This window comes from Oncorhynchus masou, chromosome 3 (assembly GCF_036934945.1).
Source record: "Oncorhynchus masou masou isolate Uvic2021 chromosome 3, UVic_Omas_1.1, whole genome shotgun sequence".
NCBI classification, from domain to species: Eukaryota; Metazoa; Chordata; class Actinopteri; order Salmoniformes; family Salmonidae; genus Oncorhynchus; species Oncorhynchus masou.
Genome location: NC_088214.1, coordinates 21,013,050 through 21,040,785, shown reverse-complemented (window position 1 = coordinate 21,040,785; position 27,736 = coordinate 21,013,050). Strand labels below are relative to the sequence as shown.

The 27,736-nt window shown below is 44.4% G+C and overlaps 1 protein-coding gene across 2 annotated transcripts; it reads right to left on the bottom strand.

The window, feature by feature from the left end:
• Positions 1–5,078: 5,078 nt before the first annotated feature.
• Positions 5,079–27,148, bottom strand: LOC135512523 (RB1-inducible coiled-coil protein 1-like). 2 transcript variants are annotated; one of them, XM_064934634.1, is made up of 23 exons: positions 26,780–27,148; positions 25,235–25,367; positions 24,992–25,118; positions 24,636–24,806; positions 22,789–22,991; positions 19,172–19,598; positions 18,801–18,971; positions 18,416–18,600; positions 18,029–18,215; positions 17,759–17,840; positions 17,563–17,627; positions 17,349–17,452; positions 16,914–17,046; positions 14,873–16,800; positions 13,768–13,960; positions 11,624–11,732; positions 11,099–11,414; positions 10,473–10,527; positions 8,788–8,835; positions 7,017–7,075; positions 6,644–6,771; positions 6,215–6,303; positions 5,079–6,018 (listed from the first exon to the last, which is right to left on the bottom strand). In XM_064934634.1, the coding sequence occupies exons 2-23, from the start codon at positions 25,303–25,305 to the stop codon at positions 5,941–5,943; spliced, it is 4,929 nt and encodes a 1,642-aa protein (XP_064790706.1). In that variant the 5' UTR covers positions 25,306–25,367; positions 26,780–27,148; the 3' UTR covers positions 5,079–5,940. The 2 variants fall into 2 exon arrangements, with proteins under 2 accessions (XP_064790706.1, XP_064790716.1); XM_064934644.1 differs by having other exon boundaries at positions 6,215–6,285.
• Between the last annotated feature and the right edge of the window lie 588 nt (positions 27,149–27,736).

Below are 27,736 nucleotides of genomic sequence, written 5' to 3'. Positions count from 1 at the left end.
CGACTGGTGGGCTACATCTTGATTCTGAACCCTAGAAAAACCTGGAACTGAATCACATCCCTCTGTATCAACTTGTGAGATGGCAGTGGCTGTTGTGACGTGAGTGTGGTGTGAGGCACATATGCATTATAGAAGGAAATGGTGAAGTGACAGCTAGATTCTGGGTGTGATACTGTACATGTTGGAATGACTAACTAATAAGGGATGCATCAGGCTGTTAGCCTTTAAAAAAACATCTATGTGTTATACTTTATCTTGTCAATCAGATGCCTGGAGGGAGAGGTGACTGATAACTTGAATTAATCATTAAACATTATTGCACATGTTAATTAATTAATGGTAATTAATGCCTCTTAATAACATATCATGACGAGGGCAATATTCAAATGATCAAACTGATGTTTTGTCTGTCTGGCTTGCTACATGTCTGATTAATTACTGTCATAATGAGCTATAATGGGTAATGTGTTTTATGGGCATGGGAAAGCTAATCACTAATGTCATTGTGGGAATCAATGGGATACTTCTATAGCTGTAGATGTGACGTGACATAGTGCCCTTGATTAACCTACTTACTTAATCTAGAACGTAGAGTGCATATCTTCCATAATTTCATACAAAAGCATTCTAAACCGTTTGACAAATCCCAAATCTCCCCCCTAGATGAAAACGCAAATGAGGAGAGAGGAGGGAAAGAAACATCTCTCCATCTCTCTGACGACGAGAACAGAAACAGCAAGAAGTTCTAACAAGGAAAAGCCTGCCAGGTGGCGAACTGGCTGCACCAACAGAACGCACAATCTGTCTGGCTTCTCCTTCCAAACCATTGACAGCTGCCATCACCAGCCTCGCACACTCGCACTCAGTGGCTCCTCAGCCTCTCTGCCCATCCCTCTTTAGTGGTAATCCTGCTAACCCGAGACAGGGTCACCTGGGCCCCATAGATGGCCGTCTGGGGCCCTGCTGGCCCCCTGGATACCTGCCTGTGGATGGGTGTGAGGCCCAATGCTGGGGCTATGGCTCAAGGAGGACCACGTTATTATATATACAAAGCAAAAAGATGCCTCTGACCTGCAATCATAGCTTTTTCTCTAAAATGAAACATCTACAGACCTAATGAGATGCATGATTTAGAAATGATTTTCGGTTGAATCCTTGATTTAATTTAACCTCAAACTGAATCCACAAGTAACATAAATGTTGCTATTTCATTGTCCATTTTGTACAAATGATATAACCCTCCCATAGTGCAAACCTAGCCTTACAGAGCACACAGGCAGTTTTCTTTTTCACAGTTTTCCAGAACGCTAGCATTGCAACTGGGGCTAAAAATAAAACCTTGGCAAAGTTATTATGATTCCTTATTGGTCCCATAGTTTGATTTCACATTTAGCATTTAGCATTCCCCTCCGTGTAAACAGTTCATTCTTCTCCTCCTGCGGTACAATGAAACTTGAGTGACTTTGGCAGCCGATTTTGGATCGGTGCTCCTGAATCCACCAGTGTATGTTATCAGCAGGTAAACAAGCTTTCGAACAATGCCATGATGGGACTGCAAGCAACATGAAGAGACTCGTCTCAAAAGCTATACAACCCATCAAAGCTGGTGTCATTTCCTCAACACTGCCACTGCAGCTGGAAAATGCATGGCTGTTAGTTACAGTTTAAATCACTGTCTATTTTCAGACACTCAAACTATTTGTATTGATTTCATTTACTTGTCAGTTACTAAGCAGCCAGATTACCCCAATAACACAACAGATTTGTAATGTTTACTGGTTTCTTTGCGGTTTTGTTTCAGAGGAGGAAATGGAAAAGTGTCATGCACACTAATCAATAGGATTTACAGTGTTGTGGTATTCAAATAATTATTCTCATTTGCAAATGGAATAGTTCACTCTATATTTGAGAGGATTACATACAATTCTGAACTGAATGTGAAAATTACTTGAGAAGCACTTCAAATGCATTTAGTTATAATTTTGAATACTTTCTGTTGCACTTAAGATAAGAAAAAAATCTTGTTAACCACACGTTAGAATGTTACTTACCAAACTTTGCCTCATATGTGCCTTTAGGGCACAGCATAGCTACTCAACTACAAACCTACGCACTCTCTCTTGCTCGTGAGTGCAGGAGCCCCAAAGCCTCAGGCTTTCTATGGCGAATTATCTCTACGGTAGTAATTACCTACAAAGCTATGTCATCAGATGTAGATTTACACTAACACAGAAAATGTTTGAATAAAAAAATATCCATATTTATGTGAATGTGTTACTAATAGTGACATTGTGTGTGTGTGTGTGTGTGTGTGGGGGGGGGGTCATGTGGTGGGTAGAACATTTTAGATCCAGATATTGCTGCTTACTCCCTCATATTTCTCACTCGTTTCATCAGGAATTAAATCTGGGTTTGTGCCTGTAGTCGAATGAAAGAAGGGAAGAAGGGACAATAAAGGAGAAGATAGGAGGCATGTCTGTTTGATCATCATTCTGTTTCGGTGAAGTTCTCTGCTTGGTCTCTACAGTCTCTGACAGCAGATGTATAACCTAATCTCTTTCCCTAACCCCATTCTTATAGCATGAATAGGGGGACATTTGATGGCATTAAGTCAATTTACTCCTTGGTTTGATATTTCAGCATTCTTGATGCCACTGGGTGTTCTTCAACAGACTCTTTTCATTTTGATTTCCCAAAAATAAGATTGTTATAATGCATTCCCATTCATTTATCCACCATTTTAAGGGCATATTTACTCTGTGAACAATACTTGTTTATTTGCTGCCCCGCTATCTAATGTATAGTGTCAAAGATGCTGAAAAATCTAATGCAACGTTTGTATGATCTTGAATGAGATGAGTAACAAAGGGTAGAATCTAACACTAAATATGACATTCTTTGTGTGTCCTGTCTTCACTTAATCTTTTTGATATGTCACTATAACTCTCTACAACATTAAGTGTTTCTATAGCATGATAACAGGTGAATAAATGCCTGGAGGAAAGAATCCTTTGACTATGCAATTTCAAGGCAGGGGTGGTTGGTTATCCCTTGCCTCTTACAGTTTGGAGTATCTTTGATGATTATTTTTGTTTCATACATGAGCTGAGAGTCAAGATCGTTCTTGTTGCACTGATGGTATTCATGAGATCAATTCAATATGACAAGCTACTACTATTTTTTGCATAGCTAACATTCTGGCTATTATGCATGTAGCTTTCCAATCTCTAATATCACGTTTTAAAATGTTTTCTTGGATGTTTCTGGAAAAACAGGTTGCACATTACTGCAGATGTATGGTTTTACAAATAACACAACACTTCTTGTATAGTTCCTTGTATGGTTCTATAAATAACTTTGCATTGCAGTCATGTTCTTTTCCTTTCCTTTTCATTCCTACTCCTGCGGCCGACAAATACTGTATTCGACAGCCACTGTCTTCAGATGCTCCTCCACATCCAGAGAACAACCTGTCTATTTAGACAGACAACACTTCCTTCCCTGCTAGCCATTTTTAGCTCATTATTCACCTTGCACAACTACTTGAGATGTTGAATATTTTGTATGGTATAGCTCTAATCTGATGCATTTGGAGCAGCACAAGGACTATATGGTTTTCCAGTAATAAAAAAACAAACACCTCTTCATGACTGTGATGATATATTAAAGCCCATTCAAAGGGTTAGGGGACAGGACCCATAAGCATGACATCGTCACTTCCCCATCGAATTGACTTGAATAATAGACAGGTCTATGTGGTGTGATAGTAAATTTAGCTAGTGTTGAGAGATGCTTGAGGGAGCTAGCAGTCTTAAACTAATACTGGTGGAATCAATGGAACTAGTTTGAGTACAATCCTAAGCCATTGACTGTTAACATGGCAATGCTAAAATCCCATTTAGCCTGATAAGTGACTCCAAGCAGCTCCAAGCTCAGAGGGGGGTCGTAAACATTTACACTAAGAGCCTGTCCAGTGCACATGGTTGGTGGGTGCCAGGCCACCTCGGTATCATCGAATACTGTGTTGTATCGCATATTTTCTCATTCAGGCCCGTCCCGAAAAAAAAATGTAGGAATCACACCATTCATTTATGAAGAAGCTGTCCAAATGTGACAACAGGCTTATGCTAAATGGAGAAAATAGAGCTAAACATTGTTAAAACACCCCTAGACCCACACGGTTATTGAGCGCTTGCTCTGCAGAGAGCTGCGATGCTCCCTGCTGTGATCTGGGAAAGTGATGTTGGTGTGCTTCCTCCTCCATGAGGGCCGCACCGTTCTTGGGTCCTGATTTGAAGCCTTTTTGAAGTCTGTTTCCTGCCATAGCATGCCAACACTACTGCCACGTTAGCTAATGCCTTCCACAAAAGCAGAAATTCTAAATCAAATAAGAATGTATTTTCTTTATAGCTTGTGGGAACTTACACGGATTTCCAAACCAATGATTTCTGAAACAACTGCTATTATCAAAACGTTACACATTTTCTTTGTCTATTTGTCATTTTCAATTGGTCATACATACTGGTGGGGGAAAACACCATGCCATTCAAATAAATCCATAGCAATAAAGAGCCTTTTTCTTTGGTCTCTTATCAATGATTTTGTTGTTGTACAATGAAAATATTCTAATTAAATGTTCTTAGATAGTGAGCATTAATATTGGCCTATTATATTTCCTGAAGAGCCAACAAACCAGGTTTTAAAACAGGCAGGTTGTCACTGAGTGTAATGAATGCGTTGCTCATCCTTTCACTACAGAAGTAGCACTTTCCTTCCTATGTCCTTATGAGCATTCCAAAAGGCAGGATCAGCTCAGTGACATGATTTCTATAAATGAGCTTCCACTGCAATCCTCATGTGCAGGTCATTAGAGGTATATTCGATATATGATATTCTCTCTAATGTTGCACTTTGAGATGTTGCTCATCATGGAAATGTTATGTATTGCATCTTTTTAAAACATTGTCTATCTGTCATGTCTTTTATGTCTATATTTTGTGTGTAAATATTTTGTAAACCACCAATGCTCTTACGGGTGAGTATTTCAGTTATGTATAGAAAAAAATAGTGCAGTAAAGTTTTTTAGGGTCAATCTTTTATTGTTTCAAAACTCTAAACTTTTTTTACAATACAGTCATTTATTGTTACTTGTGTAATTTGAATGATGGGTAATGTACAATGTCATCCAGTAATGAAACACGGTCACAAGCAAAGTATTCCATTCTACATATCAATATTCTATGATAGCGGGAAGTTGAGCTGTTGTAGTTCATTTTTATGTATTTATTTTATTTGACAGCCAATTCCTTCCCTTTTGAATCAACAAAAAGCGTTGTTTTTTTTTGAAAGTGCGTTTTCAAGGACTGTAATGACGACCGCTTTCACCAGTCGGCTAAAATGTACATGTCAGTATTAACACAGGGCCATACTGCGCTGTGAGTAACAAACAGCATTGACTACACTTCCAACTACGACATTTAACTTGATAAGTGAAATCAAAGAAAATATATCAATATGCATGCCATGAACATTCCTTCATAAACATTTATAATAAATGTATATTTTCATTTGTTGTTGGTAATGATACAGTATTTTCCACAAAGAGGACAAATGCTGATAATGAATGATAACTAAATATATAAACATCCAAATACTTTTTGTTCAATTTACACACAGGTATTAAGGGCTTTCTGCCAGGGTTTAGGGCCATGCCCTAATAAAGAAATAGTGTTTGGTCCACAATAACAAATCTTCTGGATTAAAAAGAGAGAGGGTTGATGGAATGTTGAACTAAAAGCCCAAAGAATAGCATGATTATTATATTTTTTTCCCCCATTTTCAAGTTGATAAGAGATATATTTATGAATTATGTATGACGTGAGAGTCTATTTAAAACTTTATTCAATATAAACATACATTTTAGCTCATAACTTGGCTATATTATACTTTCTTGTTCCATGAAACAGCCTTCACCCTGTAGAACTTGGTGCCCAAAGGAACTTTGAACCGGTTTTGAGCCTAAAGGAAACAGTCACCACATAGATGTTCTTAAAACGTCACCATTTGATTGTTGATTATTTTAGTCGGTTATTCATTTACTATTATAATTATCATTTTACCTTCTTTAATGACAATCTATATTAAGAAAAGCTACTGTGCTATACTACTGGACTATTAAATTACTATTACAATTCATTACCTATATACTAATTACCTTTTTCGCCTGGCAATATTCCTTCTCCATCACTTTTCCAAGAACCCACGGCCGTCTTGAGGCTCCTGATGCTGAAGCAAACATAGGATCTGTCAGTGATTGACAGAATAAAACCAATACAATCAACACACAAACATTTTGACAAAGGTTACTCCAATTCAGTTGTCCAAGTTAATCAATTCACCAATAGTTAGAGTTTGTAAAGAGGAGATAAACGCTTGTTTTTGCACAACTTGTTCTACAAAACATATCTTCTTTTATACAATAACTTCGTATAATTGTATATTTTATATTGTATGCAACTTTGTCTCTACGCAACAAAAGTTAAAATTGTATATAACTTTGTAAATTATAACTTAGTAAGTAAATATTCTATAATAACTTAGCTACATATTGTTTTTTAAGTATAGGCTATGATGATTGTCTGACCTGGTTTGAGGTCCAGGGCCGTGAGGGACTCGGAGTGGAGGAAGTACAGGGTGGGACCCACGGTGAACAGTACATAGTTGTCATGTCTTTCATCTAGGATGATCAGAACCAAGTCACCAACCTGGAAACTGAAAAGGACAGAGGTCAACCTTGACACAAAATGGTGCTAGATACTAGATACAACAAAAGGATGAACCAGATATTAAGAGACAAAAATGAAATAAAAAACAAATAAAAAAGCTTTGATGTTCATACTGCTGAAAAACAGAGATTTGCTGGATTTTTTTTTTTTTTTTACAAAGGAGAAAATGTACAAGCACTGTATCTACACACTCTACACATCAGCACTTATGTGGCAATCTTATAAGCTTACTCTCTGATGGCGATTTTCTCTGAATGCCGTGACGACACCGAGGACATGCTTTGAGACATCTACAAAGAGAGAAAGGTAATGGGTGTTATGAGTGAGTATGATCTTCTTGACACTGCTGGTCATGGATGCTTTCCTAGTCTGACTGATCTTTGCATGGCAGCTGTCAATACCACCACCGTATGGCGTGAAATGTATTTGCTGGAACATATACGTTTTGGCACTTATTTTTATGCTATTGTTTTTAGGTATGTGTGGAATAGTGGTGCAATATGTTTAACTGCCTGAAGGACTGTATTGATTTTCCTTTTGATGAAGGAAGTTACTGTTTGGGCTCAGAAATCTCCTCGGTCTGCTGGACAGGGACATAAGCTTTGATGCTACTGCCATCTAGTGGTGATGGGGTAAAATAGTCTGGGGTACACTGACAATACCTGCGTCTAAGCTAAATTAATTAAAATGGGATATACACCAATACAGTTTATTAGGTACTCCACCCCATTCATAAAAATGGTTAGCTCCAACAGACAGTGAGTCACGTGGCCGTGGCTTGCTATAGAACACAGGCAGACAGGCAGAGAGGCATTCAGTTACTGCTCGAGTAAACGTTAGAATGGGCAAAACGAGTGACCTAAGTGACTGTTGAGCATAGTATGATCGTTAGTGGCAGGTGCTCTGGTTCCAGTATCTCAGAAATTGCCGGCCTACTAGGCTTTTCACGCACAACATTGTCTAGGGTTTACAGAGAATGGTGCAACTACCAAAAAACATCCACTCAGCAGCATTCCTGTGGGAGAAAACAGCTCGTTGACGAGAGGTCGAAGAGGTCGGCAAAAATCGTGTAGGCTAATAGGCGGGTCACAAATGGGCAAATAACGGCGCAGTACAACAGTGGTGTGCAGAACAGCATCTTGGAACGCACAACTCGTCAGTCCTTTTCAAGGACGGCAATTCTAGCAGACGACCATACTGGGTTCCACTCCTATCAGCTGAAAACAAAAAGAAGCAGCTCCAGTGGCACACTAACACCAACACTGGACAATTGAAGAAATTAAAAACAGAATCCCAGTTCCTGTTGCGTGACGCTGATGGCAGAGTCAGGATATGGCCTAAGCAGCATGAGTCCATGGCCCCATCCATCCTGGTGTCAATGGTACAGGCTGGTGGCAGTAGTGTAATGATGTGGGAATGCTTTCCTGGCACACGTTAGGTCCCTTGATATCAATTGAGCAATGTTTCCATGCCCTGAAGAATTCAGGCTGTTCTGGAGGCAAAGGGGTGTCCAACCCAGTACAATATGGGTGTACCCAACAAACTGGCCAATGAGTGTATATCCATAAGTAACAAGGCGATAGTAAACATGCTATCCCCCACAAATGATGCAGTGCCAATTAGTGACGATTCAAGCTCAAACGGTACAGGAGATACGGATGCTGAATGTTTAGAATTTCAGTTGATTCCTATAGGACCCCCATTGGGTCTATCAGTGTAACTTTGTAAATGATGCATCATTCACCCAAGTTTAATCAAAATCTGGCAGGTGTTGTCTGACATATCGCGTGTGACTAACGTACAAACGTACCGAGACAGATGCACAGTCCCCTCCCCGATTTCATCGTGGGGGACAACTACACACATGGAAACCATGTGGAAAATGTATGTATCAAGAAATGGCAATATCTGGTTGTTTTTTTGCCCTAGAACAGTTAAACAATAACATTATAAGCAACATTTCCACATTTTCTAATCAGTCATCAAATTGAATCAAACCTACCAGTCTTTGACTGAGGCGCTTGTTTTCCTCTTCCTTCATATGTAAAGTCTGAAATATGACAGCACACATTAGGACAAACAACTCAAGACAACTCAAGAACAACCCATATAAAATCAACAAAAAAAGAAACGCCCCTTTTTCAGAACCCTGTCTTTCAAAGATAATTTGTAAAAATCCAAATAACTTCACAGATCGTCATTGTAAAGGGTTTAAACACTATTTCCCATGCTTGTTCAATGAACCATAAACAATTAATGAACATGCACCTGTGGAACGGTCATTAAGACACTAACAGCTTACAGAGGGTAGGCAATTAAGGTCACAGTTATGAAAACACTAAAAAGGCCTTTCTACGACTCTGAAAAACACCAAAAGAAAGAAACCCAGGGTCCCAGCTCATCTGCGTGAACGTGCCTTAGGCATGCTGCAAGGAGGCATGAGGACTGCAGATGTTGCCAGGGCAATAAATTGCAATGTCTGTACTGTGAGACGCCTACTAAGACAGCGCTACAGGGAGACAGGACGGACAGCTGATCGTCCTCGCAGTGGCAGAGCACGTGTAACACCACCTGCACAGGATCGGTACATCCGAACATCACACCTGCAGGACATGTACAGGATGGCAACAACAACTGCCCGAGTTACACCAGGAACACACAATCCCTCTATCAGTGCACAGACTGTCCACAATAGGCTGAGAGAGGCTGGACTGAGGGCTTGTAGGCCTGTTGTAAGGCAGGTCCTCACCAGACATCACCGGCAACAACGTCGCCTATGGGCACAAACCCACCGTCACTGGACAAGACATGACTGGCAAAAAGTGCTCTTCACTGACGAGTCGCGGTTTAGTCTCACCAGGGGTGATGATCGGATTTGCGTTTATCATCACAGGAATGAGAGTTACACCAAGGCCTGTACTCTGGAGTGGGATCGATTTGGAGGTGGAGAGTCCGTCATGGTCTGGAGCGGTGTGTCACAGCATCATTGGACTGAGCTTGTTGTCATTGCAGGCAATCTCAATGTTGTGTGTTACAGGGAAGACATCCTCCTCCCTCATGTGGTACCCTTCCTGCAGGCTCATCCTGACATGACCCTCCAGCATGACAATGCCACCAGCCATACTGCTCGTTCTGTGCGTGATTTCCTGCAAGATAGGAATGCCAGTGTTCTGCCATGGTCAGCCAAGAGCCCAGATGTCAATCCCACTGAGCACGTCCGGGACCTGTTGGATCGGAGGGTGAGGGCTAGGGCCTTTCACCCCAGAAATGTCCGGGAACTCGCAGGTGCCTTGGTGGAAGAGTGGGGTAACATCTCACAGCAAGAACTGGCAAATATGGTGCAGTCCATGAGGAGGAGATGCACTGCAGTACTTAATGCATCTGATGGCCACACCAGATAGAGATTGTTACTTTTGATTTTGACCCCCCCCCCTGTTCAGGGATACATTATTCCATTTCTGTTAGTCACAAGTCTGTGGAACTTGTTCAGTTTGTCTCACTTGTTGAATCTTATGTTCATACAAATATTTACACGTTAAGTTTGCTGAAAATAAACGCAGTTGACAGTGAGAGAACATTACTTTTTGTTGCCGAGTTTAGATCCTGTTAGTATTGTAATTCCTCATTCAATGAGCCCAACTTCCTCCAGTTCCATTTAGAAGATTTATGTCAGAGGTGTCAACTCACCCTCTCAAGTAACAGTATCCTCTGTTTCTCCTCGGACATCATCAGGATGTTATCGCTGATAAGGAAACAACGGACGAATAATCAGATCACTTTGGTGACAGCTTTTAACACATTTGAGAATCATTCAAACAAATTCTTACTCTGAAATATGAAGATTCAACAAGCATAAATATGAATTTAGAGGGACCTTCTCTGGGGTAATAATGATTACTAGCCTGCTTGATTGTAGTTAAAAGTAAAAAATAAAAATAAATAACTTACATTTTCCAATCCTAGCCTCCCTTGTTCTGTCTTATTTGTCCTCACATTGTCCATCCTTGTCTGGCCATCTCAAACAAGTACTTTCAACATCCTTCTTAATCTTTTACACATTAAAACTGACATGCTACTACTACTCTCTTCAACATTATTCTTTGACAGCTTACAACTTCTATTCATAAATTGGTCTAATGCCTTTCAAAGGCTGCCACTGTCCTCAGTTCAACCAAATACCATTAGACAAATATTTTGACAAGTAGATCTGTCAAAGCTTAACTTATCTCTATAAAATTAAAGATTCATTGCGATGTTAGGGGGTTATTATGAGTCATTGTTTATTGGACTATTTATGTTTGGGAGATGCTTACTGTACGGTCACCATACTGGCCTCCACAGCTGAGTCCACCTTGTCGTCCTCTCTGATGGCGGCCACAGAGGCCGGTCTGTCTGTGTCAAGGAAGGGCTCAGAGTAGCAGGCTCCAGCCCCAAACTCAACTTCAGTCCCAGGACCAGGACAATGCCCAGGTCCAGGCCCGGCTCCAGTGGGCTCCAGAGCTAAGATGTTAGGGCTGTAGTAGGCCGAGGACACCAGGGCGGTGCTGCGCAGCCGGTTCAGGTCCTCCTCCAACTGCTTCTTCTCCTGCATGACGATGGCCCGGTCTTCAGACAGTGTCTCTATTAGACCTGGAGACACACAGTGAACATATCAGGATGAATGGACTGCAGCCAGACTGACTTTCAATACAATCAACCAACATATTCAAGGATTGAACGAACCACAAACCAATAACAGCATAGAAAATGCAATCTAGTTTCAGTATATCCAGCACATTAAGTTTTCAGAAGGCAGAAATCATTCTGTTCTCTCATAGCTGTACGTGTCTGTCCTGTACCTTTGTCCTTCTCCTGTTGCTGGGTAACCTTCCGCAGCTTCTCTGTCAGATCATTGATGATCTGTTCCTTTTTCAGCTTCTCTCTCGTCAGCACAGTGTTGAAGTTAGTCTGGGGAGGGAGGAGGGGGAAATTAAGGCTTTCAGATACTGCTACTGCATTGTCTGGGATGTAAGTTAACACACAGTGAGGCAGTCACAGAAGACAAAGAACTACCAGACAGGTGACAGGCTCAGTGAGTCAACTGAGGGTTGAGTCATGGCTCAGAACAATAGACCACAATCAAGCCTGCTCACTTTAGCATAAGACCTTAGGCTAGCTAGGAGGACCTTAGGTTAGCGAGGAATCAAATCAAATTTTATTTGTCACATACACATGGTTAGCAGATGTTAATGCGAGTGTAGCGAAATGCTTGTGCTTCTAGTTCCGACAATGCAGTAATAACCAACAAGTAATCTAACTAACAATTCCAAAACTACTGTCTTATACACACACACACGTGTAAGGGGATAAAGAATATGTACATAAAGATATATGAATGAGTGATGGTACAGATCAGCATAGGCAAGATACCATCTACTGTATCGAGTACAGTATATACATATGAGATGAGTATGTAAACAAAGTGGCATAGTTAAAGTGGCTAGTGATACATGTATTACATACGGATGCAGTAGATGATAGAGTACAGTATATACGTATACATATGAGATGAATAACGTAGGGTATGTAAACATTATATTAGGTAGCATTGTTTAAAGTGGCTAGTGATATATTTTACATCCTTTCCCATCAATTCCAATTATTGAAGTGGCTGGAGTTGAGTCAGTGTGTTGGCAGCAGCCACTCAATTTTAGTGGTGGCTGTTTAACAGTCTGATGGCCTTGAGATAGAAGCTGTTTTTCAGTCTCTCGGTCCCAGCTTTGATGCACCTGTACTGACCTCGCCTTCTGGATGAAGGCGGGGTGAACAGGCAGTGGCTCGGGTGGTTGATGTCCTTGATGATCTTTTTGGCCTTCCTGTAACATCGGGTGGTGTAGGTGTCCTGGAGGGCAGGTAGTTTGCCCCCGGTGATGCGTTGTGCAGACCTCACTACCCTCTGGAGAGCCTTACGGTTGTGGGCGGAGCAGTTGCCGTACCAGGCGGTGATACAGCCCGCCAGGATGCTCTCGATTGTGCATCTGTAGAAGTTTGTGAGTGCTTTTGGTGACAAGTCGAATTTCTTCAGCCTCCTGAGGTTGAAGATGCGCTGCTGCGCCTTCTTCCCAATGCTGTCTGTGTGGGTGGACCAATTCAGTTTGTCTGTGATGTGTATGCCGAGGAACTTAAAACTTACTACCATCTCCACTTCTGTTCCATCGATGTGGATAGAGGGGTGTTCCCTCTGCCGTTTCCTGAAGTCCACAATCATCTCCTTAGTTTTGTTGACGTTGAGTGTGAGGTTATTTTCCTGACACCACACTCCGAGGGCCCTCACCTCCTCCCTGTAGGCCGTCTCATCGTTGTTGGTAATCAAGCCTACCACTGTTGTGTCGTCCGCAAACTTGGAGGACCTTGGATTTTGCTACCAAGCCGATAATTGTAATGATAATTTATAGAAATAGTACAAAAATATATATTTGTGGGGCAGAATGTGTTCTCACCAATGTTTCTAACAGCTTTTTACTCTCAACAATATGGTTAAGGCCTAACCACGTTACACCAAGAGGGTCACACACAGTGGCCAGTATCATATTCCCATTTAGACAGCAAGCAAGACGACATGAGAACACTGTGCTCTAATTATAATATACACATACTGCCCCACAGACCTGCTTCATTAAGGGGTGACTAAGACTTAGTAGTAGTGATGTAATGGAGTATTTGAAGAATTTTAGATATTGGTCACTAGTGGTCAGTTTGTTTGCAGTTGCCAGTGGATCACAATTAGACCTACTTAGAGGAAAGCTAATTGGAGACAAATGCTAAAAAACTGAAACATTTGGCTAACAATTAGATAAAAGCTAAACATTTTAGGCAGACAAACGACAGAGTATATGATTTAAATTGTAGTGTATCTAGATAGGTGCTGCTCCTAGATTTGGTGCTGGTCAATATTGACAGAGGAAGCTTCTGAAGATCTGGGGAGGACTAGCCTAACACTGACCTGTTGTTCTGCAATGAGGGAGGTCTTGAGGTTCTGCATCTCCTCGTTCTTCCTCCTCTCCAAGAGCTCCAGCTGGGTGTGCAGCGAGGCTGTCTCCTGCTGCAGATGCTCCTGCAATGCAGAGTCCAGGGAGAGAGGAGCCCCTGCATCAGACCCCCGACCCTCTGTCTGTACCTCCGACAACCCTGCCTCTCTGAGGGACACACACAGACACAAGTAACAGGCGGGCAGACACAGACACAAGAAGCAGGCGGGCAGACAGAGAGAGACGGGCAGACAGAGAGAGACGGGCAGACATAGAGAGACGGGCAGACAGAGAGAGACGGGCAGACAGAGAGAGACGGGCAGACAGAGAGAGACGGGCAGACAGAGAGAGACGGGCAGACAGAGAGAGACGGGCAGACAGAGAGAGACGGGCAGACAGAGAGAGACGGGCAGACAGAGAGAGACGGGCAGACAGAGAGAGACGGGCAGACAAAGACGGGCAGGCAGGCAGACAGAGAGAGACGGGCAGACAAAGACGGGCAGGCAGGCAGACAGAGAGAGACGGGCAGACAGAGACACAGGCAGGCAGGCAGAGACACAGGCAGGCAGGCAGACAGACAGAGACACAAGCAGACAGAGACACAGGCAGACACACACACACACACACACCAGGTCAAAATAAATACTAACTCCTCACAACTTAAACTTACATTAATCCATTTGGCAACAGGTATGTCAAAAACATCCAACCACATGCACGCTTGACACAGTATACTGTAAAAGCACTGGTTTCCCCTTGCATTTAACACAGGCCCTTTTTTCATGATGAAAACATTGCACTTAGCAGTACCCCAACCCAAAATGCAGCTATGCCACATTACAAAAGTGCTATTTTCAGCGTAAACTACAGCTCACTGAAGTCAACACAGACTGAGGTCTGGGTGGGATTCACTCAAATGTTTGCTATATTAGATACAGTATATCGCATGGAGAAGCTAATGTCACAGCTAATAATGATCTGTATAAATAGTTACCTTGTTCATTACAAGGCAATGACATGTTTATAGCAAATCACTGTTTAATGCAAGTAGAGAGCAGTGGGGCATTCATCAGCTCTTACCTTTCAGAGGATTGTCTTTCCTGAAGGTCACATTCAAGTTGTTTAATTTTGTCTGACAGTCTTTTCTCCATCTCCACCTTCTGTTGCTTCAAGTCTTTAAAGTCATCTAGTACAGCAGCCTTCAAGGCCTTCTCTTTCTCCAAACGTTCCTGGGCTGTTTGTGTGTCCTGCTCTATTCTTTTGGCGAGCAGGTCGTTCTCCACCTGCAAATCGCAGATAACAGTCCTTAAGTGTTGTTCCTGCTCCTCAGAACTCCCCCGCTGCTTCTCGTTGTCTTCGCACAGTGCCACTGTCTGCAAGTCGAGGTCTCGCTGGAGGTTCTGCAGCTGCTCAACGCGGCTCCCCTCGCTGTCCAGGGTCTGCTGCTGCAGGGCGGTCAGCTCTCTGTGGAGTTGGTTCCTCTCCTCTTCGTGCCTGTCCACCAACTCAGAGATACACTGGTCCTTCTCCATCAGCCTCCTCAGCTCAGCCAGGTCGGTCTCGTACTCCTCGTTCCTGGCCTGCAGCTGCCTGTTAACCTGGGCTAGCTGTTCGCTGAGGGACTGGGTCTCAGCCTCCACGGTGGCCTTCCCCACATTGGCCTCCTGCTGCCCCTGCTTGGCCTCCTCGTACAGCAGCCTCACCTCCTCTGTCTCAGACTCCTTCAGGGCCAGCTCCACCTCCAGCTTGCAGCGCAGGTCAGCCAGCTCGATGACCCGGGCCTCCAGGTCCCTCAGCTGGCAGTCCCTCTCTGTCAGGGTGGCGGTGTGCAGGTCAGTGACCTCGCTCAGCTTGGCCCTGTTCTCTGTGGCCAGATGCTCCAGGGCCTCCTGGTTCTCCCGGGCCAGGGTATCTAGCTGGGCCTGGTGCTGATGCCTCATCCTCTCCTCCAGCTCCTGCAGGTGGGACTGCTGGGCTCCCTCCAGCTCCTGGCGGATCTTCTGCTGGCCGCGCTCGATCTCAATGTGCAGCGTCTCCAGCTGGCTGGCCAGGGAGTCTCTGGAGGCAGCCAAGGTCTGCACCTCTTGGGCCTGATCGCTGATCTTCTGCTCCAGGACCCTGGCCGTTTGAGTGTGTCTGTTCTCTGCCTCGGCCCAGTCCTCTCTCTCGACCTCCAGCTGGGTGAGCTCCTTCTTCTTGTGCTCCAGCAGCCCCTCCAGTTCCAGCATGGCCCGCTGCACGTCTTTCACAATGTTCTTGTTGACCTGGTTCTCTTCCATCAGGGCCTGAAGCTGATTCTCGTGGTCCTGCTGCATGGAGAGGAACTCGGCCTGGTGCTCCTCCTCCTCTCTCTTACGGATGGTGTCCACCATGTTGAGCACCTCAATGGTCATGGTCTTCAGGGCGAAGCCAAAGTCTCGCTGCTCCTTCAGCAGCAGGTCTCTGTGGCGGTACAGGTCATCCTTGACGCTCCACAGGTTGGTCTGGGACTCCTCGGCAGCAGTGCGGTACTTCTCCATGCTCAGCTTTAGCGCGGCCATCTTGGAGTTCTCCCTCTCTAAAGTGGTGGTGTCATGCATGCGCTTGCTGTCGATGGCGTTGATGACCGAAGAGTACAGCGACTCCACCATCATCCCTGGGCTGGTGGGGTCGCTGATTGGGGTGGGCGAGTTTTCGATCACAAACTCGTTGACCGCCGACATGAAGTCTGACTCGGGGCTCTCAGCCAGGGAGTCCAGGTCTAGGGAACCGGCCTGGTGCAGGACAGGGTCCATGTTGGGGTGGCCAATGGTCTCAAAGTCGAAGGTTTGGGCGTCGATGCTGTCTGGGGACAGGTCCTCCAGCGTGGTGGGGCCGTGGCCAGGGAGGGGCTGGCAAAGTGGGCCCGGGAGACTGAGAGAGGATGGGATCATGGAGGAGGTAAAGGTGGTCCCAGGGGTGCTGTTGGACCGCATGGTTAACGGGGTCACCGCTGCCGTGGATCTCTGAGCACTCTGGCTGCACGACACCTGGAGGAACAGAAATGAGAAGGGGAGTGAGTGAAGAATATGCAATTAAGGGACAGTGATCTCTGTGCTTTGGGATTATTTCCAGTGCATATTCCATTGTAGATTGTGATTACCCTTTGTTCACTCAGTAAGTCAGTGATAGTTCGAGACATCTCGTCCACACTGGCAGCTTGAGTAGCTAGCACCAACTGTTGAAGCATCTCCACGTGCTGGTGCAAAGGCTCAAAGTCACACAGTGTTGGAAGCCTGGGGAAAAGTACCAGGTTTATTGCACTGCATATTGCGTTATTGCACTGCATATTGCGTTATTGCACTGCATATTGCGTTATTGCACTGCATATTGGGTTATTGCACTGCATATTGGGTTATTGCACTGCATATTGGGTTATTGCACTGCATATTGGGTTATTGCACTGCATATTGCGTTATTGCACTGCATATTGGGTTATTGCACTGCATATTGCAACAGATAATACAGCCAAGTGTTCACAAGTTAACTAAAATGCCTGGTTATTGCTTCACGATGCACAAGAGAAACCACGGCCTACCTGAGGAAAGGCTGCACCTCTGTAGGACAACAGGTCTTTAAGTACTGCAGGTCACCAAGGGAAATATCTGGAAGCTCAAAGTCAAACTTTCTGGGCTTTCGCGTCTACACGATAAAAGAGGGATAAACAACAAAAACAAGAAAATGGATTAGATTACAATATTTTGGGAATTAAATGGATGTTTAAAAAAAAACACAATTGACTGACTACTTACGCAAAATGAAGTGGGGGGCCATGAGTCAAGTCCTCTAAACAAGCGATTTCTGAGAAAAGATTTCCCTGCAAAGAGGATCACAGAGCTTTATGTCAGCTCAGCTGTTGGTAGGAATGAACGTATGTTAATTTCAGAGGGGACACTCGTTAAATATCATCAAATGGGATTATTTATTTTTTTAAATAAAGGAACTTACTGAACAACTTGCCAAACGTTTCCCTTTTATACTTCTCAGTCTCATAGAGACGTTTTCCATCCTTCACGAGAGCACAGGCCCACTGAGGAGAGAGAGAAGAACAGAAGAGCAGAATTTACAACATTTTCCCTCCAATTTGAGTTTCACCGCATATCTGTAGGCCCAGCTGGAGGTTGAGGGTTGCTTCAGGTCTGCAAGTTGGAACTGAGGGGAGATGTGGGTTGGGATTGGGTTTTGAGAAGTGGTCACATGATGGTCCTGTGCTCTGACCTCTCTGTAGTGGCCTATGAAGATCTTCCTGCGGACCACCTCCACCACGGCCAGGCAGTACATCTGAGGCACGGTGCTGAGGGCGTCCACCACCCGGACCCTCTCCATCAGCTCTGTCAGCAGCCTCAGCAAGGCCTGTAGCTTCTCTCCGTCCTGATCCGCGTGCAGCATCACATAGCAGCACCATCTACATTCACAGTGGTCAGGATGCTTTAGCTTGGCTAAGTTGGCATTATTTCTACAGTGTTAGCTTAGTTCGTTTCGTGCTTTCAATGACTGTATTTGACCAGTTACACATCTGGAATCAGTAGAGCAATTTGGTTAATTTCAAGAAGATGCACGGAGAACATCCTAATAAAACATGACACAGATGAACAGATGTCTTACTTGAGTCGAACTTGTAGGTTGTTCGCCAGTTCCTGTTTGGCAGTGGTGCACTTCTGTTTGATGTCCAGCAGCTTCCGGTGGTTGGTCAGCATGATCATCAGCTGGTTGGCGTGACTAAGACACAGGTCAGGCAGCACGGACGTATCCTTCAGGTTCTCGGCACGCTTCTGATTGGCCAGAAATCCCTAACAGCCAATAGATTGATTAATAGGGAGTTTAGTTAGATTTCATGTACACATTTTCAACGAAAAGCTTGATTGCAATATACCGTAAATCATTTTATCAAGTGGTCATTTGAATGATTAGGCACATTTCTATACAGTGTTTTATTCACTATTGGCATTTGGTACAATAACATAATTTAGATAAGATTTATTTTGCTTACCTGAGCAAGTTCCTTCTGTTCATTGACCAACTTGTTACAGCTTGCTATCATTTGGTCTAGAGCGTATAACCTGTCTTCAAGCCCTTTAATGGCTTTCATGTTCTGATTATCCAGTTTGGCTATCGTGTCTCGACATTCCGACAAGAATGGTTGAATGATCCGTGGGTCGAGCTGAAATAGAAGGGATGATGTGGCTCCATCCGAACTGTTTCTGAATAAACTCTCATAACAGACTGTGGACTCATTTTGATACAGAATTACACTGTGGAGTCATGGCAAGGCCACTGAGAGGCCTATTCAGTCACACATACACAAATACAAACAGGCAAAGTAAAGACAAAATACAGACACAAACAACAACAGTGACTCACCCTATTGATGGAGTCAAAGCATTTCCTCACAACTGATTCCACGTCATTGGGCCGGTCTTGAACGTTGATCCAGTCCAGCAGTGTGACGTTGAAGGATGGGGCGTTGGCCCTCTCTGGAGAGTCTGCCTCCTGAAGAGCTGCCCTCAGCCCACTACTGTCAGTCATCTCACTGCCTTCCTGGGCTTGGGCGGTGTCGGGTGAGCCCCCCGCCCCCGGGGCACAGACTGACGTAGGTAACTTGGTGGAGCTCCTTTGTGTTTCGGTGGGGGTGGGGCAGAGCACAGAGTCAGTCGACTTCTCCTCCTCGGTCTCATCGGAGTCCTTGGCAGGAGTGGAGCAGGACTTCTCTAGACATTCTCTGTAGCTGTGGCGGGTCAGACACTCCAGTAGGGGGATCTTGGCCATGACTGAGACTGCTGTCCCCAGTCTTGAAAAGGAGATTCCAAATATGTAAATCTAAATTCTATGGTTGCGAACTGAGATTTGGCAACAGATTCATTAATGCAAGTGTGGCAGGGGGAGGACACACACACACAGACAGACCGAGAGAGAGAGAGAGACAGACCGAGAGACAGACCGAGAGAGAGAGAGAGACACAGACCGAGAGAGAGAGACCGACCGAGAGAGAGACCGACAGACCGAGAGAGACAGACCGAGAGAGAGAGAGACAGACCGAGAGAGAGATAGAGACAGACCGAGAGAGAGAGAAAGAGAGAGAGAGAGAGAGAGAGAGAGAGAGAGAGAGAGAGAGAGAGAGACAGACCGAGAGAGAGAGAGACCGACAGGCCGAGAGAGACAGACCGAGAGAGAGAGAGACAGACCGAGAGAGAGAGAGAGAGACCGACAGGCCGAGAGAGACAGACCGAGAGAGAGAGAGACAGACCGAGAGAGAGAGAGAGACAGACCGAGAGAGAGAGAGAGACAGTAACTCTCTCAATTCAATAACTCACGGTACCAAAACAATAAAGATGGTGTCAATTCAGCTACTCAAAACATACTACTGCTACTGCATATTCCAAAAAGCAGCATCGAAAGCAAATTTGAGAAAACCAAAGAAATGCAACATCAGAAGCAAAAATCAAAATGTTTCTGACAAATGGTTTGATAATGAATGTAAAACAATTAGAAAACACTTGAGACAAATGTCAAACAAAAAACATAAGCAGCAAAACAACCCAGAGCTACGATATGAATACTTTGAAACTCTGAAACAGTATAAACAAACACTGAAACGCAAGAAATTTAATTATACCAACAGGACACTTGATGAAATTGAAAACGCAATTGACCAAAATCAGTTCTGGGACATGTGGAACAATTTAAGCACAACAAAGCCACAAGAATTAGCAATACAAGATGTAGGAATTTGGAAAACTTATTTTGATAATCTATACAAAAACATCCCACAAAAAGACTTGCAACAGAACCAATTAGAAATTAAAGAAAAATTGAACATCCTTGAATCAGTCATTAAAAACAACCAAAATCCATTAGATTACCCAATAACCCAACAAGAACTAAGTGAAAAGCTAAAATCTATTAAATCAAAGAAGGCTTGTGGTCTAGACAACATCAGTAATAATGAAAATACAGAAAAGATCATTAAAATTTTGGCTACATCTGAATTCAAACATATTCCAAATTTTTACAAATTGAACCCAGAGGAAAAACTAAGAATACTCATGGGCGAAGGAGCAATGGCTCCTCTTGCAGCCAAATATGTATTTTCCTGCCATAGCCTGAGGGACACTGAATAATAACATCTGCATAGTAAGCAGTAACTTAATTGTTATTGCTATTATTGTTATTACTGTAATTATTATTATTTTTGTATTTAATTTTGTATTATTATTTACTACACTTTTATATTTTATATTTTAGAATTTTGTTACAATGTATATTGTATACATTGTTGCTTTGGCAATATTGACACAATGTTTTTCATGCCAATAAAGCAGCTTGAATTTGAATTTGAAATTTGAGAGAGACAGACAGACCGAGAGAGAGAGAGACAGACAGACCGAGAGAGAGAGAGAGAGACAGACCGAGAGAGAGAGACCGAGAGAGAGACAGACAGGCCGACAGAGAGCGAGAGACAGACAGGCCGACAGAGAGCGAGAGACAGACAGGCCGACAGAGAGCGAGAGACAGACAGGCCGACAGAGAGCGAGAGACAGACAGGCCGACAGAGAGCGAGAGACAGACAGGCCGACAGAGAGCGAGAGACAGACAGGCCGACAGAGAGCGCAGAGACAGACAGGCCGACAGAGAGCGAGAGACAGACAGGCCGACAGAGAGCGAGAGACAGACAGGCCGACAGAGAGCGAGACAGACAGGCCGACAGAGAGCGAGACAGACAGGCCGAGAGCGCGAGCGAGACAGACAGGCCGAGAGCGCGAGCGAGAGAGACAGGCCGAGAGCGCGAGCGAGAGAGACAGGCCGAGAGCGCGAGCGACAGGCCGAGAGCGCGAGAGAGACAGGCCGAGAGCGCGAGAGACAGGCCGAGAGCGCGAGAGACAGGCCGAGAGCGCGAGAGACAGGCCGAGAGCGCGAGAGACAGGCCGAGAGCGCGAGAGACAGGCCGAGAGCGCGAGAGACAGGCCGAGAGCGCGAGAGACAGGCCGAGAGCGCGAGAGACAGGCCGAGAGCGCGAGAGACAGGCCGAGAGCGCGAGAGACAGGCCGAGAGCGCGAGAGACAGGCCAAGAGCGCGAGAGACAGGCCGAGCGCGAGCGCGAGAGACAGGCCGAGAGCGCGAGCGAGAGAGACAGGCCGAGAGCGCGAGCGAGAGACAGGCCGAGAGCGCGAGCGAGAGACAGGCCGAGAGCGCGAGCGAGAGAGACAGGCCGAGAGCGCGAGCGAGAGAGACAGGCCGAGAGCGCGAGCGAGAGAGACAGGCCGAGAGCGCGAGCGAGAGAGACAGGCCGAGAGCGCGAGCGAGAGAGACAGGCCGAGAGCGCGAGCGAGAGAGACAGGCCGAGAGCGCGAGCGAGAGAGACAGGCCGAGAGCGCGAGCGAGAGAGACAGGCCGAGAGCGCGAGCGAGAGAGACAGGCCGAGAGCGCGAGCGAGAGAGACAGGCCGAGAGCGCGAGCGAGAGACAGGCCGAGAGCGCGAGCGAGAGATGCAGGCCGAGAGCGCGAGCGAGAGAGACAGGCCGAGAGCGCGAGCGAGAGAGACAGGCCGAGAGCGCGAGCGAGAGAGACAGGCCGAGCGCGAGCGAGAGAGACAGGCCGAGAGCGCGAGCGAGAGAGACAGGCCGAGAGCGCGAGCGAGAGAGACAGGCCGAGAGCGCGAGCGAGAGAGACAGGCCGAGAGCGCGAGCGAGAGAGACAGGCCGAGAGCGCGAGCGAGAGAGACAGGCCGAGAGCGCGAGCGAGAGATGCAGGCCGAGAGCGTAATGAACATAATTAGTTGATGTGGTATGCCACACACAGAGAACTATAACCTGATACAGCCCTTTATCTGTGAGATACATTCATTTAACCTGAATAATTAATTGAAATTGAACCTATTCACTGAAGTATCACAGCAGGCCAACACATCCAAATTGCATTATTCAGCCCCCACCCCCTTTCCAATTGCATTGAACTTCAAATGTATGCAGGGAGTCACTTACTTTGTCAGTTTCAATTTGATATCCTCAAAGTCTTGTTGATAATTCATGTATGCCGTGTCAAATTTCCACAGTAGCTTCTGATAGGACAGCGTGCAGTCATCCAGGTTGGCCATGATGGCAGCCCAGCCTTGGTGTTGGAGGTGTTCATCATGAACCAGGCGTTCGCAGAAAGAACAAAGTTTCTTGGCAACTTCAAACATTTCCTAGAGAAGCATAATAAAAAAGGTAGTCAGAAGTTTGATCACACTAAAAATGCCAAAACAATCATACACTTGATTAGCTACACTGCCCTTCTCTCAGCACATTTCAAAGCTGCAGGCAAAAGTTAAATCTAGACTTGGTTTCCTCTGTTGTAATCGCTCCTCTTTCACCCCAGCTGCCAAACGAACCATGATTCAGATGACCATCCTACCCATGCTAGATTACGGAGACATAATTTACAGATCGCAGGCCGAGAGCGGCTACATGTTCTTCACCATACAGCCATCAGATTTGCCACCAAATCAAAGTGTATTTGTCACGTGCTTACTTACAGGCTCTAACCAATAGTGGAACAAATGTATTAGGTGAACAACAGGTAGGTAAAGAAATAAAACAACAGTAAAAGACAGGCTATATACAGTAGTGAGGCTATAAAGGTAGCAAGGCTACATACAGACACAGGTTAGTCAGGCTGATCGAGGTAGTATGTACATGTAGATATGGTTAAAGTGACTATGCATATATGATGAACAGAGAGTAGCAGCAGTGTAAAAGAGGTGATTGGCAGGTGGTGGGTGGGACACAATGCAGATAGCCAGGTTAACCAATGCGTGGGAGCACTGGTTGGTCGGCCCAATTGAGGTAGTATGTACATGAATGTATAGTTAAAGTGACTATGCATATATGATAAACAGAGAGTAGCAGCAGAGTAAAAAGAGGGGTTGGGGGGAGGACACGATGCAAATAGTCCGGGTAGCCATTTGATTGATTTCCTGTTCAGGAGTCTTATGGCTAGGTGGTAAAAACTGTTGAGAAGCCTTTTTGTCCTAGACTTGGCACTCCGGTACCGCTTGCCATGCGGTAGTAGAGAGAACAGTCTATGACTGGGGTGGCTGGGGTCTTTGACAATTTTTATGGCCTTCCTCTGACACCGCCAATGCTCCTTAAAGAACACATCACTGCATTCTATACTCCTCTGTAAACGGGTAATTTCTGTATGCCCGTCGCAAGAACCACCGGTTGATGCTTATTTACAAAACCCTCTTAGGCCTCACTCCCCCCTATCTGAGATACCTACTGCAGCCCTCATCCTCCACATACAAGACCCGTTCTCCCAGTCACATTCCGTTAAAGCTCCCCAAAGCACACCCATCCATAATCGCTCCTCTATTCAGTTCGCTGCCGTTAGCGACTAGAACGAGCTGCAAACACACTCTCAAACTGGACTGTTTTATCTCAATCTCTTCATTCAAAGACTCAATCATGGACACGCTTACTGACAGTTGTGGCTGCTTCACGTGATGTATTGTTGTAATGTTTGTACCATGTTTTGTGCTGCTACCATGTTGTGTTGTTGTCTTAGGTCTCTCTTTATGTAGCATTGTGTTGTCTCTCTTGTCATGTGGGTTTTGTCCTAAATATATATTTATTTTTAATCCCAGCTCCCGTCCCAGCAGGAGGCCTTTTGGTAGGCCGTCATTGTAAATCAGAATTTGTTCTGAACTGACTTTCCTAGTTAAATATAGGTTGAATAAAAAATAAAATACCCTTATTTTAATATTGAGTATGGTAAAACAAGGTAGAGCGACATTGATGGCTTATTTTGAGAAAGTAGTAACTAGACCAGAAAGCAACAAAACATTTACCACAGCAAGTTGTGTTCGCGAGGCGACGGTGTGAAAGACTGCTGGCATCATTAGTGACTCCTCCACCTTGAGCTCCATCTCGTTCTCAATAGAGAAGGTGGTTTTCGGGATAGTCGGAGCCCGGTCACACAAAATCATCTCTTTGTTGAACAGGAATATGGGGTTGGTGTCCTGGGAAACAAAATCAATGTCTCAACTTTGCACATCTGGAATTATGAGGTCCTTTTTCCCCCCATCTTTCACAGAAAACTGCCATCAATCAAGTCAAAACCATCTCCTTTCTGCAACACAATCCACACCAAAAACACACAATCACCTCCAAAAACACACAATAATTCCAAATGATGCAAATTTACCGTGCCAGCACTGTAGCTGCAGACACGCCTCTCTGCAACCATACACTCCCCTCCATTCACAACCAGGACTTGATGCTGGGTTGCAATCTTGTACTTGACCTGGATGGCATGTTTGAGGTCCAACACTCTGCAAGAAGACAGGTTCAGAGAATGTTTTAATTTCCGCACAAATTACATTTTCCATAGAGACTATAGTAGAAAATGGATAAGGATCATCTGAAAGATTAAATAAATGGGTCTTACGTTTGGACAGCAAGTTCTGTGTCAAATGTCAGAGTGCTTCCATTGTTGACCTGGAATACATACAACTTCATGTTGAATCCTCCAGCGATCTTCACACTCTTTTATCTTGATCATTTAGTCATTCAACACCATCCTGTGAAGATAAAAAGAGGTATTAATAGCTAGGTATTTACTATTGGTTGTGATTTTCTATACTGTTTACTATTCATACTACTGGAAGCTACCGCAGAGATTTATTGACACATAAACCACAATCTCTAGGTAATTTTCTTTGAAAGACAGTGGTCCTGTACAGGTAAGAAAACTAATCCCAAAAAGATCATTACAAACTGGATGGTTCGAGATCTGAATGATTGGCTGACAGTTGTGGTATGACAAAATATTTATATTTACTGGTCTAATTCCGTTGGTAACCAGTTTATAATAGCAATAAGGCACCTCAGGGGTTTGTGATATATGGTCAATATACCATCGCTCAGGGCTGTGTCCAGGCACTCCGCGTTGTTTCGTGTTTAAGAACAGCCCTTAGCCTGGTATATTGTCCATATACCACACACCCTTGGGCCTTATTGAGAAGAGAACTAAAAAGCAGCCACACATGTGGAGCTTCTAACCTAATTCAGTAGTTGCTTGAACTCAACTAAATAATGTTTATTTCAATTTGACAGCATTTGGCTAGTTCCAAAATGAATAGACGCTGCTTACTTTCCTAGTTGAGCAAACGTTCATTGTCCAGCAAAATTATTATCAGGCGAAATGTACAATTAGACACTCACTAACTAGGCAGTCAGGGGGGTTAGCTACAGGCTGAGTCATGGTGGCAACTAGCTCGCAAGCAAAAGCTAACGTCGGCGAACTACATTGTAAACAAGACTGAGGACGCCTGTCTCACATTGAAACTGGTCTAGAAACAACAAGCAATATGGCTAGCTGCCAACTAAATTAGAGGTTTGATCAGCCAAACACAACAGACACGTAAAAACATTTGAAATACGCCCCGAGCTAGCGAACACACTGTGTACGTTAGCAAACTAGCTAACATGGCACGCACCATCGGGGATAACTCAATTATTTGTCTACATGTGAAACATGCCCGTATGGCTCTCCGCCGATCAAATACGAAGCCTTGACACTAGCACGGTGGCTAGCAAGCTTTAACGTTAACTCGCTATGCCTGCGTAATAGACCATTAACGTTAGTAGCTAACGCTAGCCAGCTATCTTGAAGTCAAGGTTGGACAAAATAAAAGGCAAAGAAAAGTACGAACTAAAGACAAGTTTATATCGATATAGCTATTTGGTTAATGAACTAACTAATAAATGTCTTAAATCCCTTTCCTCTGATGCTTCTCAGGAACTTAGCGTTGGCAGACGTTGCCTAACCACTACCTACTGTTAGCTAGTTTAGCTAACGTTGGCTAACTAACTAGCGTTATATTTCTGCAAGTTTACAACCATGACAGTGAATGGGTCCGCAAAGTGCCCTCTCATATGTATATAAATGTTACATGACTGACATGTGCCTAACAATAAGACAAACTCTTACCTTTTTTGTTTAATCCCATCTCCTCCTCCGCCTTGGCAAGCTACCGGTAGCACGCTAACTTAGCTGGCGAGCTTGGTTTAGCTTTAACGACATCGAGTTAGCTGACGTTACAAGCTAGCTGGATTTAGAAAGCTAGCCGACAATATAGCTAGCTGTGTGGAATGACTAGCTAGTCTGACTCAATCTTAGTTTTTACGTTCGATTCATATTGCTATGTAACTACACATTTGCATGGTTTGTTACGGGTATCTTTTTTTGCCCAGGGTTATGTGACAAGACTTAAGGTTTATTTCAAGTAACGTTAGCTAGCAAGCTAACACCCTACTCTGCAGCTGTGTTTTGTTGTTGTCTTCGTCGTCACTGCACAGCAAGGTGCATTCTGGGAGAATAAAAAGTCATGGCTGTGTTTTGCTGCAACATGTGAAGGGGTGTGGTCGAGAGAGGCTCCACATAAACTGGGGACCTTTAATTAATTATCTACCCCACCAATTTGATAATCCAACGACAAACACATATGGCATTGTATGTAGAGATTGCTAACTCTCCACCTCCAATACATATTTTCAATTTTATGTAATTTTAGCAGATGCTCTTATCCAGAGCGACTTACAGGAGCAATTAGGGTTATGTGCCTTGCTCAAGGGCACATCAACATATTTTTTTTCACCTTTTCGGCTCAGGGATTCAAACTGGCGACCTTTTGGTTACTGGCCCAACACTTTAACTGCTAGGCTACCTGCCTGCCTACACATTATACTTGAAAGCAGACATCCATGCAGCATTAGCATGCATAAAAAACTACAGAATTTCAATATAGTCATCTTTAAATATGGCAGGCATGTCACTGGATTCGGGTTCACAGTCTTTCCTGGAGAAACTGTCTAAATGACTGTCGCCCCGTAGCACTCTGACGGACTTCCTGGCGGGCCGCCTCCAGGCCATGCTGACCCTCAACAC

Excerpts from the sequence above, each read along its gene's own strand:
- LOC135512523 (XM_064934634.1), bottom strand. The coding sequence starts at position 25,305 with ATGAAGTTGTATGTATTCCAGGTCAACAATGGAAGCACTCTGACATTT. Across the intron at positions 17,453-17,562 it reads GGCCCCCCACTTCATTTTGC|ACGCGAAAGCCCAGAAAGTT; the intron begins GTAAGTAGTCAG and ends TTTATCGTGTAG. Across the intron at positions 7,076-8,787 it reads AGCGCCTCAGTCAAAGACTG|ATGTCTCAAAGCATGTCCTC; the intron begins GTAGGTTTGATT and ends CTCTCTTTGTAG.